This window comes from Geospiza fortis, unplaced genomic scaffold (genome assembly GCF_000277835.1).
Source record: "Geospiza fortis unplaced genomic scaffold, GeoFor_1.0 scaffold286, whole genome shotgun sequence".
Taxonomy (NCBI): domain Eukaryota; kingdom Metazoa; phylum Chordata; class Aves; order Passeriformes; family Thraupidae; genus Geospiza; species Geospiza fortis.
The window spans coordinates 1445637-1464392 of NW_005054444.1; the positions used below are offsets into that span (position 1 = coordinate 1445637).

The following is an 18756-nucleotide window of genomic DNA, read 5'->3' on the forward strand; positions in this document are numbered from 1 at the left end:
CTGCTCTCCTTTGTACTGGGAAGGCAGGCGATAAGGGCAGCGGGATTTATACCGTGAGGGGGAGTTGTGCGAACTTCCTCTGTCAGACGTTGCCTATTTCCATATCTCTAGAAACTTCCTTAGGCTCTGCTAAAAACTTCAGCGGTTATTTAGAAGCGTTATTCAGCCGCAGTAAAATTTCGAAGTTACGGTGTTCAGGAGGAGAAAGGGGCGCCACAGCAAAGGCAAAATTCTGGGTTTAACCTTTAGAGCCTTCTAAATTCTGGGTTCATTACGGAGGCGCTGTCTCCCGTTCAGGAGGGTATTAAGGGAACAGATTGAAGATGTTGGCTGCTATATTTCTGCTTTTCCATGTTTCCTGCTAGCATGTTTAGGTGAGAATTTTTGGGTTTTGCACATAGAACAGTATCAGGTCAGAGTTCTCATCTGCATGGCTGCCCAGATCTCCCGCAGCCCGGATGCCCTGAGCTTGGCAGAAGGGCAGTGGGGGTCTGCCCGATTCATGCAGTACCTACTTTTTGATGATGGAGAAGCAGCAGGTGTTTTTTGGTTCGGTTTTTTGGAGTTTTTTGTTTGTTTGTTTGTTTTGAGGAGGGGAGTAGAAAACACTAGCAAACGAAGTGAGGTTGCGAAAATCACAAAAATTGAGATTGTGACATGATAAGTAAAATACCGTAGAGATCACAAAGTCCAGCCTTCATAGATTTTATTTTTACGTAATTGCTGGAGTGCAAAATGCATCTGCTGAAATCAAGCGTCTAGCTCTGAACTAACCTACACCAATTTTGTACTGGTATTGTTGCAGTGATTCCACGAGTATGCTTATTTGCTCATTAGCTGTATATCAGAATAGTATCCACAGTTTTTTACCTGATATTGCTGAACATACTTGCACAATTCCTAGAATAAGTAATTAAGTTTGGAAATAAACCGTTTGAAATGCCATATGAACTGAAAAATCCTGTTTCTTCATCTGAAAAGGAAACGCAAACCTTACAGAAAATAATATTGCCATATTCACAAGTGAAACTTCAGTCTCTTCAAAATGGAACAAATGCAAAAGAATAAACTGTATAAATAATGAAAATGAGATATTTGTTACTGTAGAATACCTTGATATGGCACTACAAGAATATAGCATTTGGTAAAGTTTAGTAAATTTCCATTAAATGCAGTTAGTTTGTCAAAATTACATCAGACTGGCTGCTTCAAAGTGCTAGTTTGCATCTGCTTTATGCAGGTTTGCAAATTGCATCTGGTAAGCATGACATAGGTCAGGTTGCTCACCTGATTCATGTGCTTTTCTCGTACTGCTCTGTTTCCTTATCTCTGTGAGAGTGGTTGCTTGAACTTTTGCCTTCCTTGGGGAGACATCACAGATCGGTTTTGTAATGCTAATACAGGCCGTGGTGCTGGTGCAGGGTTAAAGGGATGCTGTGCTGTATGAGGTCAGGCATCCCTTTTCATGTTGAGCATCCTTTCCTTATAAAACAAGCAGCCAGGATTTTTTTCTAGGTTTTGTTTGTTTGTTGGGGGTATTTTTTATTTTAGGCTTTCAGTGAGGTGCTCTCAGCTTATTAGTCTGACAGAAGCTGTCGGTGGTGAAGCTTTGGTTTTGGATGGAGGGTCCTGGCATTTCAGTTGGATAGTCAGTCGCAGGGATGGGGGGAGGCCAGGTGGGAGATTGGCAGTGGTGGGTTGCAGGAAACTGAAATTTGTGAAGGAGATTCCCAAAGGTCTGCCTCATTCAGTGAAAAACATGATTGATATAGAAACACGACATTTAAAGGAGGGATGCCCTGTAACTGCCCTTGAATAGATGTTTATCTTCTATAACAGAATGTTTTCTGGTCTCCATGATGCAAGCAAATAGGGTCCTCCATTGGTCCCCTTTTGCCGGGCTAAGATAATGCAGAACTTTGGCTTAGGGCTAGCTGGTTTCAATCTATATTGGGAAAAATTCAAAATTCAGATCTGAACTTCAGGAATCCTATAATGGGCAAGGTCTCATATCCTTGCCTGTGAGATATGTCACTATTATTCTCTGATTTTATATATGCTTCAAATAAACACAAGAGAGGTTGTCTCCACTTTCTGGATAATATAGATTCATTTAATACTTGTCTTGCTGGGCTGGCTGAGGATTTTCTTCTCCCTAAGAAGAAAATCAAACCCTTGTAGCTGTATGTGAGACGAGGGTGCTGACTGTCTGTGTCAGAATTGTGGGGAGACAAAATACTTGCAATAAATAATTTTTAAGTGTTACTCTTTAGGCTGATAGAACTAACCTGCTTGGGGTGAGACGCTGCTAACCTTTGTTAAAATGCCTGGTTTAACTCGAATAATTTTAGATTACATGTTGGAGAAGACTTTGCAGGGAAAGAATCACCTCATTCTCTTGAGGGCTTTGCCTAGAGCACTGAACTGGGGTGTGATGATAGAGAGGTGATGAGGCAAATGCTTGAGTAAAGAAGAAAAAACTGCCTAATGCAGAGATCTGTAAGCTGATCACAACTGTTGCCTTAAATTCTTGTATCACAGCACAGCCATCTTGAGGTTCCGCATTTGCAGCGCTGCTAATCTGCAGAAAGAACAGCCAGTCCATTTCCAGGTGACTGAAAGAAACCTGCAAATCCTTTGTCTGCCAAGGATGATAACACACATATCTAGGTATTTGTGATTCATGTCCAGTGGGCAGGCAGGCTTGATTTCTGTGATGTTAATGCTGGTTGCTGTTTTCCTCAGGTTGTCAAGAGAGAAGGCAGTGGGACAGAGTCTCCGATGATAGGTGATAAGGTGACTGTCCATTACACGGGGTGGCTTCTCGATGGCACAAAATTTGACTCCAGTCTGGACAGAAAAGACAAATTCTCATTTGACTTGGGGAAAGGTAATATCTTGTGTTTGGTACTGATCAGTTTTGGTAATAATTGAGACGGGATTTCCTTGTGTGGCTCCTTTGCTTTTCAAAACTGCCGCTTAAACTTGTTTTCTCTTAAACTTTTATTCTCTTAGAATGGCCCCATCAGAATGTGAGATTTTTGTGAATGAGAGAACTGTGTAGCCCCTTAAAAGGCCTGCTGAAGAATTCACAGGCCTCAAAGTACTCCAGGAGAACAAATCTGTCCTGCAATGTAGATACAAGGGGCAGTTAAATGGCCAGAAAATGCATTTTTTTGGTTGGGGTTTTTGGGGAGGTAGACCTCAGTTCAGGAGTGCTTAATTGTGACCAGGTACTGGGACAGGGTACACAGAGGCAGCTGTCTTATGATGAAACACACTCTCTTTTCCACAAAATTCTCAAGTTAACCCAAATATGAGTCTTTGAGCAGTGCCTCTCTTCATTATCAGAATCTTTCATTTTTTGAAAATCTGAGCATCGTTATTTCTGCAAGTCTTATTACTCAATATTATATTCTTCCCTGGAAGTTTCTTACCTTCTTCTTTTTAAAAAATAGTTAATACCTCCTTTTTAAAAAGAGGTCAATTAATTGTACTTCAATTTGAGATGATATTAAGTGTACCTATTAATACAAGACTAATATAAAGTCTGCTTGATGAGTCAAGAGGAGCAGCAGTTAGGACTGCTTGACTAAGAGAGGGGAGTTTGTTACAGCTTTTCTTCCCTTTCAAAGGAATGCTACTACTTTCTTCCTCCTTTCTGCTACAAATGTGTGTAACTTATAGTTACCACTGGTGCTGTTCTTTGCCAGCTGATAAAACTATGAACAGAAAAGGCTGTTGGTTTGGACTGTTTTCAAAACAGGAGCAGGCAATCTCTCACCCTAAGGCCTTCCTCTCGGAAGAGTTTATTGTTACTTCCTCACACTTGGGACCGTGCCAAGCACTTCAGCTGGTGTCTCTGTTCTGTTATTCTGTGAAAAGAGTTGTTACACCTGGAATGAAGAAATGTTTGGGCCAAATTTGGGTCCCTGGGAAACTTCAGAATTTGATTAGGCTTAAAACTGATGTACATAAATGAGAGTGAGCACAAGTTCTTCAGTATTTCTGCTGCCTTAGCTTTTGTATACTAAAAATGATGATGCTCAGTTTCACCTGATCATGCCTTTCATGTGTGATTGGCATTTGACTTGTACAGGTGAGGTGATCAAAGCATGGGACATTGCTGTGGCCACTATGAAGATTGGTGAAATCTGTCGGATTACGTGTAAACCAGAATATGCCTATGGCTCAGCTGGGAGCCCTCCAAAGATACCTCCCAATGCTACACTGATTTTTGAGGTAAGTGGGAGATGGTCGCTAAAACTGTATGCTTGAAAAAATGAGTGATGCAATATCCTTTCAAAACAGGATTGTTACATTTTCTAAGGAAAATAACATGGTCCATTTTGGGTAGTGTGGACAAAATTTTAGTCTGGCTGCCACTGCTCTGTAATGGCTTGGGTTCCCTTCTCTTTGAGTTTTTTAAAATACTTGAATGATCTCCAGTGTTCAGTTGTAATTTTGCAGTTACTGGGTGATTTGTAGCAGTAAAGTGCAGGCTAGGAGGGCAGACTATTTCAGTGATAGACTGAAGTGGTTAAAATTAAATCTTTAATCACTTCATAACACTCAGAGTAATGATATATTAAATGTTGTGAGGTTTTCAACAACAGGAAGAGCAATTAATGTTTTCAATAATATATTTTTATACTAACTTGTGTTTTCTTTACAACATTAACATTACCTCTTATGAGCTATTTCAGGGAGAAAAGAGGTAATTGCCCCATGTAAACTGCTGGAATACAATATTTGAACAGCCCTGCAATTACGAACTCTTTCTGTAGAACTGAGCGTTTCAGTCAGCCTTAGAGCACCATAAAGCCAGTTTGTATTTAGGTTGCTGGTTCATTGCCAAAGTCTCTCTGTGCATCCAGGCTATGCTGATCAATCTTGCCCCCATAGAGATGAAGTCCTGTGCACTCACTCAGTGCTTGTGACAGACTTGCAGTCTTGAGTTTGGCAGCTGGGTAACCCAGTTTGACAACTCACGTGGCCTGCTGCTCTCCTGGAGACGAGCTGCATGTCTTGGTGAGCATGGAGCCAGTTACCCTTGGTGTCTCTCAGCCTCACCAGGAGAGGAGAGATTTTATTTCCTACTGACCTTAAAAGCAATTTTCCCCCACATCTTCCCCCTCCTTCCCCAAAGGGGGTGGAAACAAGCAGCTGTCTCGTGTGTGTTATTTCAGAAGTGAGAATGGTTGCTCAGAATGCTGAGACTTGTATTTGATTTTTCCATGTAGGATGACATTAAAACTGTTTCTGGAGCATACCCTGACAGTCTCAACAGGGTTTGAAGAGGATGGATTTTTCTTACTGTTGAAACAATTCAATTTGCCAACAATTGTTTCAAAATAAATTCTGCCTGAGAGAAGGCAGACAGACTCTTAAGTGTAATTTTTAAAATTACTTTGCTCTAAAGCACTTAATCAATGGAATGGAATCCTACAGTTGGGGGCATAAGAAAAGCTTTAAAATTGATGATTGCTCTGAGATTGAATGTTTTTTCTAATATCTGAGAAAGGTGAAAATAGGTCATGGAGTTATTCAAAGACTGAAAGTCTGTTTAGATTTTATTGGAAACAATGAGCATCTGTTAAGAAGGGTAAATTATACACAGAGTCATTTAGGTTGGAAAAAACCTTCAAGACCATTGAGTCCAATCATAAATCTGACACTGCCAAGTCCATCACTAAACTATTAACCCAACCCAGTGCCACATCTACACCTAAATACCTCTGGGCAGGGTGACTCACCTACTTCCCTGAGCAGCCTGTTCTAGTGCTTAATATCCATTCTAAACCTCCCCTGGTGCACCTTGAGGCCATTTCTTCTTGTTCTGTGACTTGTTACTTGGAAGAGGGGACTGACCCCATCTGGCAACAGCCTCCATTCAGGGAGTTGTAGAAAGTGAGAAGGTTCCCCCCAAGACCCCTCTTTCTCTCCAGGCTAAACACCCCCAGCTCTCTCAAGCAGCTCCTCATAGGATTTGTGCTCCAGACCCTTCGCCAGCTCTGTTGCCCTTCTCTGGGCACACTCCAGCACCTCAATGTCCTTCCTGAACTGAAAGGCCCAAACTGAACACAGGATTTGAGGTGTGGCCTCACCAGTGCCTGGTACAGGGTGACAGTCACTGCCCTGGTCTTGCTGGCCACACCATTGCTGATACAGGCCATGTGCCATTGGCCTTCACATAATTGGATATTGAATTTGCTTTGCATTTGGGTAGTGTATTTGCATTTCTTTTTTTGTTTTTTCATGGACTTGTGAATAATAGGATTAAAGATATATTCTGTGTGAATGATTAAAAAAATCTTGCTTGCAGGTAGTGTCCACTGAGGGATGACAGCTTACTCACTTTGAGTGCATCAAAATTGAGACCATTATTCCTGAAAAGTAGTATCATGTAGAGCTGTTCATAAAGAGCATTTTCTTAAATAGAAATCTGACATTATTCATGGCTTAGTTGTATTGGATCAAACTACCCATGTTGGAGTGCTGTGTGCTTCTGTGCAAGTGATACCAGCTGTAATCAGGGCTGAGCTGATGACTGAAATGCAAGCTGAAAGCTCAAGGCCTTCTACCTAGGCAGCGCCGTGGGGCATTCTTAAGAGCTTAGCACCAGTACACAGGATGCACGTGGACAGCAGAAAGCAGAGAAACTTTTATTGTCCTTCAACAAGAGGTAATACCTAACATTGGGATAAATAAAAGTATGAACTGCAAGATGGGATTTGGTCCATCATGCTGCTCCTGAGTCCGTCCCCTGCGGTCACCCAGGTTATTCACTTCCCACTGGACTTTTCTTGATGCTGCCAGTCTGGCCCATCCATTTTCTGGGTATGCTTTTAGAGAAAAGTAATGTTTCATTCACGAGTCTTGATATCCCCTCATGCCTGCCTGAGCAGTTAGGTTGAAGGGAAGAGGGGAAGAAGGAAAGGACCAAAGCTGCCTGTGATGGTTTTGTGCTTTCCTAACAAAATAGCCTGAGGGTCACTGGCTGCAACAAGTAAGCAGTGCTGGGTGTGTCCTGATTGGGGGTGTGGGTTGGAAATTAGATCCAGGAACTTTTCCCAAGTTTTACTAGGTTACAATAGTTTCTGGCAAGTATGACTCTCAAGCAGCTAAAGTCTCTTTAAGTTTCCAGTCTTTTATTTTTACCTAGGTTTACTTTTTATTTCTTCACACAGTATCAGCAGGGTTCTTTTGCAAGTGCCTATCCCCAACCAAATTTTCGTACAAGTTGCATTACAAAAGACCCTCTAGAACTTACATTATGAGATTTTTGTACCTGTGTCATCACAGCAGCATTTTATATGACAAGAAGTAATGCACATCCTCTGATTTGGTAGTTCTTTTCTTTTTTGATCTGGTAGTGGTTTTGTTTTTTCTTCCTCATGATTACTTTAGCTGAGCAATATAAATAGCTAGATTATTCCATAGAATAGTATTGTTCAGGCTGGGGGAAAAAAAAAGGGGAGGTACACACCTGTATGGTCATCGGTAGGATGTTCAGGATTTACTTTTTTAAAAGAAAGACTAGAATATTATTTGTTACTACGTATCAATTAAAATAAAAAGTGGAAGTACTGGTGGATATTCAATTCCTTTTGCATTCCAGTTATCTCAAGTCCAGTGTCAGGAACCTCCACAGCATTATCTCTGAACTTTTTTTTTTAATGAGATAGTCTAAACAATGCTGATTGTAATGACTTGCATTTTTGTGCTTGGGAATAGTTTTCACTATTGTTTTACTCAAAAATAGGATATGATTTTTTTCCCTTCACTTCATAGCAGCAATGAAAATACCTTTTGTAACTAGAAAATACCTTTCTGTGTCATTGTGGTACTCCCACTTGAAACTATGGTTTGCATTTACTTGGAAAGGCATGTGAAGATTCAGACTGGATACTTGTCTCCTACTTGAGCACTAGTTCTTAAAAATCCTAAACAATTTGTTGCAGCAGAGGGTTATAAGTTTCAAAGATCTCTGGAGAATAAATCCTGTGTGTTACTAAATTGGTCTAATAAGAATAAATGCAAGGCTTTTCTTCCCTCCACAGATAGAACTTTTTGAGTTCAAGGGGGAGGACCTCACTGATGAAGAAGATGGTGGCATCATCCGAAGAATCCGTAAAAAAGGGGAGGGGTACTCCAGGCCCAATGAGGATGCTCTTGTAGAGAGTAAGTGTGTTGTTACATAAATAGTGAATGGATTTGCAGTGAGGGATGACAGAACCTCTTCACAGCCTACAACTGCATGTCCTGAGGGACAGGAATACATGGCTTCTCTTTTCTGTACCAAGTAACTTAACAACCTAGAGTAAGCTTTCCTTCTCCTGTTTCTAGCAAGGTTTACATTTTCCAGCAGCAACTGTGTTTTCTGGTGATACTGAATCTGTTGAAGTGCTTATCTGATGACAAAAGGTGATTGAGTCTCATAAAGTATTTCCATGTGCTGAGGAACAAAAGGGGAAGTCATTCTGGCACTTGTCAGAGTGGAAAAAACAAACACTTAAATGAACAACAAAAAAAGAGGGGTTGTTAAATTGAACAGCAGAAATTCTGTTTGCTGCCAGTGGCTGCCATGCCATAGGTAGCTGCTAAAAGAGAAAAGGCTGTTCAGAAGGAGGCTTTGGCACTTGTAAGCGTGTGCTGCCTGCCTGTATAGAACTCCCTGTGCACTCCTGGGTACCTGCCCACTGCCATACCTGGATACCTTCTGATTTCCCTCTCTGCTGTTCTGGTTTTTGTTACCAGTCCAGTTTGAAGGCCGACACGGTGATCGTGTTTTTGACAAGCGGGAATTGCGGTTTGAGATTGGAGAAGGTGAAAACTTCGATATTCCTCATGGGCTGGAGAAAGCAATTCAAAAAATGGAGAAATCAGAGGAATCTGTGTTCTATCTCAAGCCCAGGTATGCTGTTTCTGGTGTTTGATACAGGAAGGGCTTATACTAATCATCTGGCAGGAAAGAAATATTTCATTATTCAATGCTGTGGTAAAAACTTGGATCAGCCCCAAAAGTTGGTTTTTGAGAAATATCATGCTTTGCCACTTCATAGTGGAGCAGTAGCAGTCCAGAAAAAATTTACTTAAGTCTCTGTAATGTTGACCTCTGAATATTTTTGAAAAATGTTGTTGCTCTCAAACTTGGATTTTTGTGATCCCTCTTCATGACTGATTACTGTAAAACAGTCCATATGTAGACTTGTATATAGGCAGAGTTTTCTCTTTACATCTGAAACAAGCGGAGTTGCACAGATTGTTTTCATCAAACTTTAATTTATTTCAGTTTTTATTTAATTTTTTTTTAACTGTAACTGAGCCTAATGGGAGCAGAAAAGGAAAGCAGTCTGATCTAGAGGGTTTGCCTGCTAATATGCAACTCTTTCTGGAGTTGCATAGCAGTACCTTTCTGTAAGCATTTCCTGTTTACCAGCTGGTTAGCAGTGTCTTAAGTGTACAGCTGCTCACCTAATCTTGGTATTTATTCTCTTTGCTTTTCTAAGAATAGAACTAAAATACAGGTGCTCTGAATGCAACACTCAGTTTCAGACCATGAATATTAAATATGGTAGTTGTAATTTGAAAGTTGCTTGTTTTGCTTTGGCTTTTTTTTGATGAAGGGATTAGTTGCTTTTCCTTAAAGTAAACTAAAAAACTAATAAAATAATAGGAGCTGCTAAAAGATTAATGAAGTCAATACTAGATTTCTCTTACTTTATTCTACCTTGTCCTTGCTAATTTTAGAATTGTATCTAGAATTCTTCAAGCCTTTGTCTTGTGATAATAATTTATGCGCATCCAGAATTTGCATGGGGTTTTTGTCTACCTCTTCCTATGTAAATATAGCTGGATGGATAGTTTTGAACCCTTCTCTTCTTTATAATTTTTGTTTCTCCCTCCCCACCCCCACTTTACAGCTATGGTTTTGGAAGTGCTGGGAATGAGAAATTTAAGATCCCTCCAGATGCAGAGCTGCAGTATGAAGTGAAACTCAAAAGCTTTGAAAAGGTGAGAGCAAGAGATGAAATCCAAAAGAGATCCAGGGCTGGGGGAAGAAGTGGGAGTGCAGCTTAAACGATGACAATGGAATCCTTGAATGGTGATGTGAAACAGGGAGGCCACTGTTGCCAGAGATAATGCTGGCATGCTGGGAGCTCTTGGCTGAAATGGTCCTTATTCTTCCTGTATCCCTCTCTGTTGCCATCTCTCATGCTCGAGGCTCGTTTCCATGAGCAGTGCAAAGCTCTGCTTTGCCAGACTTACCTCAACCATACTGTTAGTGGGAAACAGCATAGCTGCTTGATTTCCCTAGAAGTTGTATTGAAGTTGACTGGAACTGTTCCTGTTTGGATAGGCTAAGGAGTCCTGGGAAATGAACACAGATGAGAAGTTGGAACAGAGCTCTATCGTGAAGGAGAGAGGCACTCAGTACTTCAAGGTAAGTTACAGTACCCAAGTAATAATAGGATTTTTTGGTCCATGCCATAAGTTGATAATGATGTTTACAGCTTCTGTAATTTCTGAGTGGTGTTCATGATATTCTGTGAGATTTTACAGGGAGAGCTGGAGGCGAATGTGTCTCAAAAAAAAAAGAAACTCGGTTGGATTATCCAAAGAACCAACTCTGCAGGGAGCTCTCTGTTAGAGCTGTTTGCTCTATCTACACATAACACTGTAGGGTGTGCAGTATTTCAGTTCCTGCTGTGGGACAGTGCTATGAGTGAACAACATTAATGTGGGTAGAGATGTGTGGAGAAGCTGTTGAAAACAATTTCAGTAGCTAAAGGAAGAGTTTCCTATTATCTTTGAATTGCATGTTGAGAATTCCCCATCTTCCCTTATTTTTGCATCAAAAGTTGAATATAAAGGTAGGAGTTCAGTGAAGTATCAATGATGCCATATATCCCCAGCTCTAGTGGGGAACCAGTTAAGTATTCCTAAAGATTTTCTGATCCTGTGCAGGAGTGGAATACTCTCAGAAGTATTTTTGATGATAGACGTCACTTTCTGATCAAATGGGGTTTTTTAGATGTATTGCTCAAGGCAGGCAAAAAGGACGAGAGGGAGATAAAGGTCCTGTGATGAGCTTTGCGATAATTGAGCTGCCTTGTTTACAGGAGGGGAAATACAAGCGGGCAGCATTACAGTATAAGAAGATTGTGTCGTGGCTGGAGCACGAGTCGGGACTCTCCGAGGAGGAGGAATCAAAAGCCAAAAGCCTGAGGCTTGCTGCCCACCTTAACTTAGCTATGTGCCATCTCAAGCTAAAGGAATACTCCCAGGCTTTGGAGAACTGCAACAAGGTAGTAGGAGTTTATTTATTCTTAAACTGCATAAGCAGTCTGACAGTTTGTCTTGCTTTAAACATTTTAGGGACAACAGGCCAATGTAGTGTTTGGTCTTTCTTACCAGCTGTCATTTGGGTAGTACAGAATTTTTATTGCACTAAAAATATCCAACAGATTATTTTCATAATTACTGCCCTTTGAACCTCTTTTACTAACTTGCTGCTACATTGAGAATATTCAAGTATTTAGAAATAAGGAACACTTGAGATGTGGTGAAGGTAGTCGTGTTGGCAAAGGCCTTTGTAAGAGCAGGATTACTCCCTGACTAAATCTTAGACTTGCTGGTTCTCTTGTCAAATAGCCTACTATATTAATTCTTCTTTGTACTTACTTCTGCTGAACTCCACTGACTTTTAGTAAGCGCTGACGAGACTCATAAGCCTACATCAGAAGGTGCAGTTCCTAGCAGTCACTGGTGTTCTGACTGCATATAACTTTTATAAAAGAAAGATAATTACTGAATGTGGCTTTGGTTTTTGTGAATGCAGGCACTAGAACTGGATAGCAACAATGAAAAAGGCCTTTTCCGGCGGGGAGAAGCTCACTTGGCTGTCAATGACTTTGAGTTGGCCCGAGCAGATTTCCAGAAAGTGATACAACTTTATCCAAGTAACAAAGCTGCCAAAGTGCAACTGGTGACTTGTCAGCAGAAAATCCGGGAGCAGCATGAGAAAGAGAAGAAGATGTATGCCAACATGTTCCAAAGGCTTGCAGACAAAGACTTAAAGGTAAGTAACAGTACTCTGAACATTACAGGAGGTGGTGTCATGTGTTAGACAAGGAGCAGTGGTTTAGGTACTCACCTTGCTTCTTATTACAGATAACTATAGCAGGAGAACAGTCAAGTAGAACACTGCTTTGGGGAGCAGGGATGGAACTCAAAATGCCAACAGTCAAAATTATTAGGCCATCTTGTTTGAACAGGAAAACCAGGAGTACCGACCATTGCACAGAAAGCTTTTATCTATTTCAACTGAATTTGCCACAGACCAGTGTTAATCAGAAGGCAGTTGAACTGATGAGGTGCAAACATGGCAATGTTCTACAAGTGGAAAAAGCACCTATTCCTCTAGAATCTGTTGCAAAGGGCTGTTCTGGTGCCTGAGGTGCCCATCCAGTGAGAACTTGTGTCTGTCATACAGAGGGTGCTGAGCACCATCTTGCTTCTCATGGAGACATTAGGATGTGGTTGATGGTCTCCAAAAAATATCACAGATAGGTTGTGGAATGTCAGAAGATTCATTACTCTGCTGTGTGGATGTCTTTCCTAATAAACTTTCACTAGAATTTCAGTAAATGCTAGTTCAGTTAATAATGGCAGTATGTGAATACAGGTTCTAACAAGATTGTATTAGCTAGCAAGAAACATTTCAGGTTACTGGTGAGAATCACATATCCTAAGAAAACCTTCTGGTTCTTTTCCTTAAATCTGATGGTCTAGAAGGACAAGATGAACCTGTAACTTCTCGGACAAATCTGGGATTCATGTCAGACTCAAATTTCCTCAGTAACAGTGGGGAATACAGAAGTTTGTATTTTATGAGGTTATTTTCACCTTTCCAGAATATGCCTGGAGAACATAAAAAATTGCCAGATACTGATACATTAATTTCCTTTGGTTAACTGTGTCATTGAGTCTTTCCAGAGGCATGATGTCCTCAGATGAGTGTATCCTGACAGTTCAGCCATTTCAGACTGTCAGCTGACAATTTCCTACATGACATGCTTCACTCTGTCTCTTCTCTTTTTGGCTAAAGCAGCCTGATGCCAACAGTCCTTGTGTGTTGGAGCTTAAAAGAAAGTATTCTGTACTTCCAGACACAGTGATGTAAAGTCACACAGTATCTTAATTTTTAATTAAAAATCTCAGAAATATAAAGATACTGCAACCAAAGTAGAATTATTTCACTGTTGGGCATCTTCATTTCTGAAAAGCTGTCAGGTTCTGTTGTGAAAGATCTTTTCAGCTAGCACAGCTGCTGGGAATTTAGCTTCCTCCACTAGGTGTGGGATACAGCAGGATCTGTTGAGATGGAAGAGTGGATTGCTGAAACAAGCTATACCCACTAAAACTTCAAAAGCCTTTAGCTTTCTTCAACTCCTAAGACAGATAATTGGAGTAATAGAGTAACATTCTTGTCAAAAGGCAGACTCATAGTCTTTGCACTGCAGACTGTTTGGGATATTGGAAAAACATTGCATTTAGTTCCAATTTCCCTATCTGCTTGGGATAGCATCAGTTTGAAGTTGTAGAATCCTTTAGGTTGGATTCCAACCAAATGTAAGTGGAACATTATTGTTTGGCATCTGACACTGGACACAGGATTTGAGGTGTGGCCTCACCATTGGCAAGTACAGGAGGACAATCCCTGCCCTGATCCTGCTAGACACAGTGTTGCTGATACAGGCCTGGATGCCACTGGCCTGGTGAATCCTTCCCAACCAGTTAGATGATCTTGGGAATGTGCAATGTGCTGGTTTTGAGGTTTTTTTCCTGTGAGCCATCTGGCTTGCTTTAAATGGATATGGTTTTATATAAAATGGGAGTGATGGAACTATAAACTGTAAAGGATGCTTACTCCCTGGGCCAGTCTTGAGGTAGTTTCCTTGCAAGAAAAGCTTGTTTTCCTGTTACTGGATTTATAGTGTTGCTTTACTCTAGCTCCAACAGTGTCTGTTAGTGGTGGCGTAGTAGAAGCTCAAAGTTCTAGAGAAGATAGTTTGTTTACTAAATGTCTTCTGATTGCTAAGAAGATAGCTTGGACTGCAGTTCTGATGTTCCTGACATAGTCTGTTAAATTCAACAGCCACTGTTGCATCAGTAGTCCTTTAATTAATTTGAAAAGTTCACATATGTAAAGTGTGAATTTTTGAAGGTCAGGGTGTTTATCACCTTATCTTAAGCCTAGGATTGGTAGCTGACAGATTTTCTGTGGAGAGAAGACTTAACTCTTGTGTGCTATGTGGAATGCTTCTAAGGATGAAAAACTGACCTTTGATGCATGAATGTTCTTTTAAATATGGTTTTGTGTTGCAGGCAAATTGATGTAGTATTTTAAGGATTCTGCCGATTTCCCCTTCCCCCCATTCTGCTCTCCCAGCATTGTATGCTTAAGATTTTGCTTGTTTTTGTTTGGCTATCATCTAAGATTATCATAAAACAGATGGCTCAAGATGCTGGGCTGACAGGTGGAATAGCAATTCCATTGCACTAGGTTTTGAGATGAGCGAGCCAAGACATTTTTACCACCCCTTACTGTGCTTGAAAATTATTGTAAGGTCAGGATGTGCTGGTTATGTCCTATTGTAAAAGCTGACCTTGGAGCTCTGACCTCATGGCTCTGCCTTCCACACCTTTTTATGAGGAAGATGCACAAGGAGAGGGCTTTAGAGGAGCAACATTGTCAGATCTTATCTTCTTCCAGTTTAGCTCTTGCACAGGACATCCAGATCACCGTTGTTGAGTTTGAAGTGTCTCTTCACAAAACCTAGTTGTCCAACAAAGATAATTCTTATGCTGAGTGCTAGTGTGCCTCCTACAAGTTGGGTCAGGGTAGGCCATGGCAATGGCTGAAAATTAATGACATTAATATTGAAGCAGGGCAAAAGCAGTTCCTGCAGAAGCTTCATAAATGAATTTCATGTAAAGGACTTCCAAGAAGGTGTTGTGTGGCAAGTGGGTGCAGGCCACATTAAGAATCATAACCACCTAACACCAGTATTATATTTTGGCCTCCTCTACACTGCTTCTGGTTTCTTAGGTGCATGAACATTTTTGGTTTCTTTTGGCTGAAGATCCTAATATCTTAATTCAGTCTGGCAGGGTAGACAAGCTTTCCAAGTAACAAAAATCAAACAATGTTTGTGCTAGCAATTTTGTATAATGTATTAATATATTTTCTTTGTCTCTCTATTTAGTCATCTGCTACTCTTCAGACAAGCCACGCTGAAGATGCAGAAATGAAAGATGCACAGAATGGAGTTGAAGATAAATCAGAAGTTGAAGCAGAAGCATAAGAAAACCCCTATTCCATTAGTTTTGTAAATGAAAGAATTTCCAGTGAATTAGACCTTTATTTTTCTACCTGGTTGGATAGTGGCTTCAAGGGAGCAGAGGCTGAAGCCACCATGCCACAGTCAGTTACAGCTTTATGTGGCTGTGCAAGAAGCTGAGTGGCAGCATAAATCTGGCTTAATCCTAGTGACTTTATTTATTCATTCAGCCTCTGTTACTGTTTGGGTTCTGTCTGGATTTACTCTGCTTGGTTTATTTGCATTTTCATAGAATCATAGATTGGCTTGAGTTGGAAGGGACCTCAAAGATCTAGTTCTAACTCCCCCTGTCATGGACAGGGACACCCTTCACTAGACCAGGTTGCTCAGAGCTCCATTCAGCCTGGTCTTGGACACTTCCAGGGATGGAGCATCTACAGCTTCTCTGGGCAGCCTGTTCCAGTGCCTCACCACCCTAAGAGTAAAGAATTTCATCCTAAAACCTAATCTTAACCTGCTCTCTTTCAGTTTGAAGCCATTGCCCTTTGTTCTGTCACTACTTGCCCTGGTAAATAGTCTCTCTCCATGTTTCTTGTAGGCTCCCTTTAAGGTACTGGAACGCCACATTTTGGTCACCCCCAAAGCCTTCTTTTTTCCAGGCTGAACAATTCCAGTTCTCTCAGCCTTGTCTCATAAGGAGAGGTGCTTCATCCCGCTGATCATCTTGGTGGGCCTCCTCTGGACTTGCTCCGAAAGGTCCATGTCCTTCCTGTGCTGGGGACCCCAGGGGTAGATGCAGTGTTCCAGGTGGGGTCTCACCAGAGTACAGGGTGAAAATCCCCTCCCTCCCCTGCTGCCCACGCTGCTTTGGATGCAGCCCAGGTTACAATTGGTTTCTGGGCTGTGAGTGCATGCACATTGCCAGCTCATGTCCAGCTTCTCATCCAACAGCACCCCCAAATCCTTCTTGGCAGGGCTGCTCTGGATCTGTTCCCCCCCCAGCCATTATTGATATCAGGGGTTGCCCCAGCCCAGGTGCAGCACCTTGCACTTGGCCTTCTTGGAGCCTCCATGAGTTTCACATGGGCCCACTTCTCAGGCTTGTCCAGGTCACTCTGGGTGGCATCCTGTCCTCCAGGTGTATCAAGGGGACTGCTCAGCTGGGTGTCACCTGCACATTTGCTCAGGGTGCACTCTACCCCTTCATCCATGTCGTTAAAGGTAATAGTAACACTGGCCCCAGTATGGGCCCCTGAGGGACACCACGTCAAGGGGACTGCTCAGCTGGGTGTCTCCTGCACATTTGCTCAGGGCGCACTCTGCCCCTTCATCCATGTTGTTAACAAAGGTAATAGTAACACTGGTCCCAGTATGGGCCCCTGAGGGACAACCGCTTGTCATTGGTGTCCATTGGGATGCTGAGCCCTTGACCACTAGCCTGAAGATTTAACTGTGCAACCAATTTCTTACCTATCAAACAGTCTCCCCACTGCATCCATCTCTGTCCAATTTAGAGAGAAGGATGTTGTGTGGAGCTGTGTCCAAGGCAGAAAATGACAGAAATGAAGGTAAATTACACCTGTAGCCCTTCCCTTGTCCACTGGTGGAGTCACTACATCATTGAAGGCCACTAGGCTGCTCAGATGGTTCTTGTCCTTGGTGAAGCTGTGCTGGCTGTCCCTGGTCACCTCCCTGTCCTCCATGTGCCTTAGCATAGCATCCAGGAGGATCTGTTCCATGATCTTCCCAGGCGCAGAGCTGAGGCTGACAGGTCGGTAGTCCCCGATTTGTCATCGGTGTTTTTCTTCCTGGTTCCAGCATACTTTAATCCCAGGGTCTGCTTTCTGAATTTATTTCCTTGATTTGCTTCAAGTAATCAGCTTTTTTCAGGAGTCCTCATGTGAGACTTAAGAACAAATTGGCGCTCCCAGTTCTTCTGCCTTGGGATTGCCCTCTTTCCCCCTGTTCAGTAGGGAGTCCCTTCCATTAAGTTTTGTAGCCTTTCTTGTATGCCTCCTCTTTGCAAATTGCTGAAGATGAAGACTGTGAAGTCACAGCTTAAGTAATAAAGCTCCAATTAAACTCAAGAAAACTGAACTTTTCGTGGGTTTTTATTGGAATTTGCACAGAATCGAGAGAATATACTGTCCTTTGGTCAGTGTTTTCTTGTCCACATAGCCAGTGTCCTGATTATTTTTTCTCTGTTGCTTGTTCATTACCATAGAAAATTCCCACAATATTTGATACAGTATTTACCCATATATTTGCAAAAGGGAAAAATTATGTTACTGGAAACTGTGCATAAAGCAAATTTGTAACCTATGCATAGAGGTTGTTCTATGTTCATATTGCTACCTTCCTCTTCACCCCACCACATTGTAAAACTGGACCAGAGGGAAAAAAAACCGCAAACCAATACATCTGAAAGTGACTGGCTTTGAAGTGAAAGTAAGGGATAATGGCTTAAATATTGCAAACACTTTTAATGAACTACAAACTCCTGAGTGATTCTAATGTCTGCTTACCCAGATCTCACAAGAAAGCTATTACTCAGTGTTCTGCTTCTTTCTGCAGTTTGTGTGTCTTGTTTGGGGGTGGGTGTGCTTTTGAATTTTGTGGGGGCTTCTGATTGGGTGGGCTTTTTTTGTCTGCAGGCATGGAACGTAGTACTCAAACTCAGCTGTTGTTTATCCTATCACGTGGTGTTTAATTCAGCATCTCCAGTGTCCTGTTTAGAGACAGGGGCAGAAGGGGCAATTTTTTTGCCTGCTCTGCAGAAGAAAGGTAGAAAATCTGTTTCTCTCAGATTAAAATAAATGGACTTTTTAATGGTGAGAAAGATGTCTTTGCATGGCACACCATGGGCTGGAATTTGTGTGTATGTTGCAGAGAGTATCCCTATTTTAACATGTAATACAAGGTGAATTCCAGGTCTCCTTTGCTGAAACAGAAGTACTGTGTAAGCACTTGAACTCGTGGGGCCTGGGGAAGTGCCAGTACCTGTCCTGCAGCAGTGCCAGCCCAGCTTGGGCCCTGGAACTGAAACAAGCAAGGGCTGCTTGGAGTGCTGCCCTGCCCCAGACATCAAATTCAGCACCTGCTGCTGGGTTGGAGCTTGGTTGGAGAGCCGGGAGCTGCAGTGCTCTGAATCTCATGGGGTGGGTGGGATAGGACAAAGGCAAGAGAGATGCTTGGGAGGTCACTTCACTTAAGGAAATGCTGATTTCATTTGCCTAATGAAGCCTTAGGGTTGCCAGGTAATGGGGGTGATTTTCATGAGCTCCTAGTGTAGTAACAGCCTCGTGTATGTGAAAAACTTATACCAAAGCACTACCCCCTCTTGTGGGAAACAACACTGTGAATGTCAGCTGGGGTTAGAAGAAGGGATTTATGGACCTAGAAAAAC

The 18756-nt window shown here is 41.8% G+C and overlaps 1 protein-coding gene across 1 annotated transcript; it reads left to right on the forward strand.

Moving 5' to 3' along the window:
• Positions 1-1661: 1661 nt before the first annotated feature.
• Positions 1662-15558, forward strand: FKBP4 (FKBP prolyl isomerase 4). Its single transcript, XM_005427409.3, has 10 exons — positions 1662-1676; positions 2671-2890; positions 4100-4242; positions 8064-8184; positions 8761-8917; positions 9927-10017; positions 10364-10447; positions 11127-11312; positions 11846-12085; positions 15276-15558. Exons 1-10 carry the CDS (start codon positions 1662-1664, stop codon positions 15372-15374), a joined length of 1356 nt encoding a protein of 451 aa, XP_005427466.2. The 3' UTR covers positions 15375-15558.
• Positions 15559-18756: the final 3198 nt, after the last annotated feature.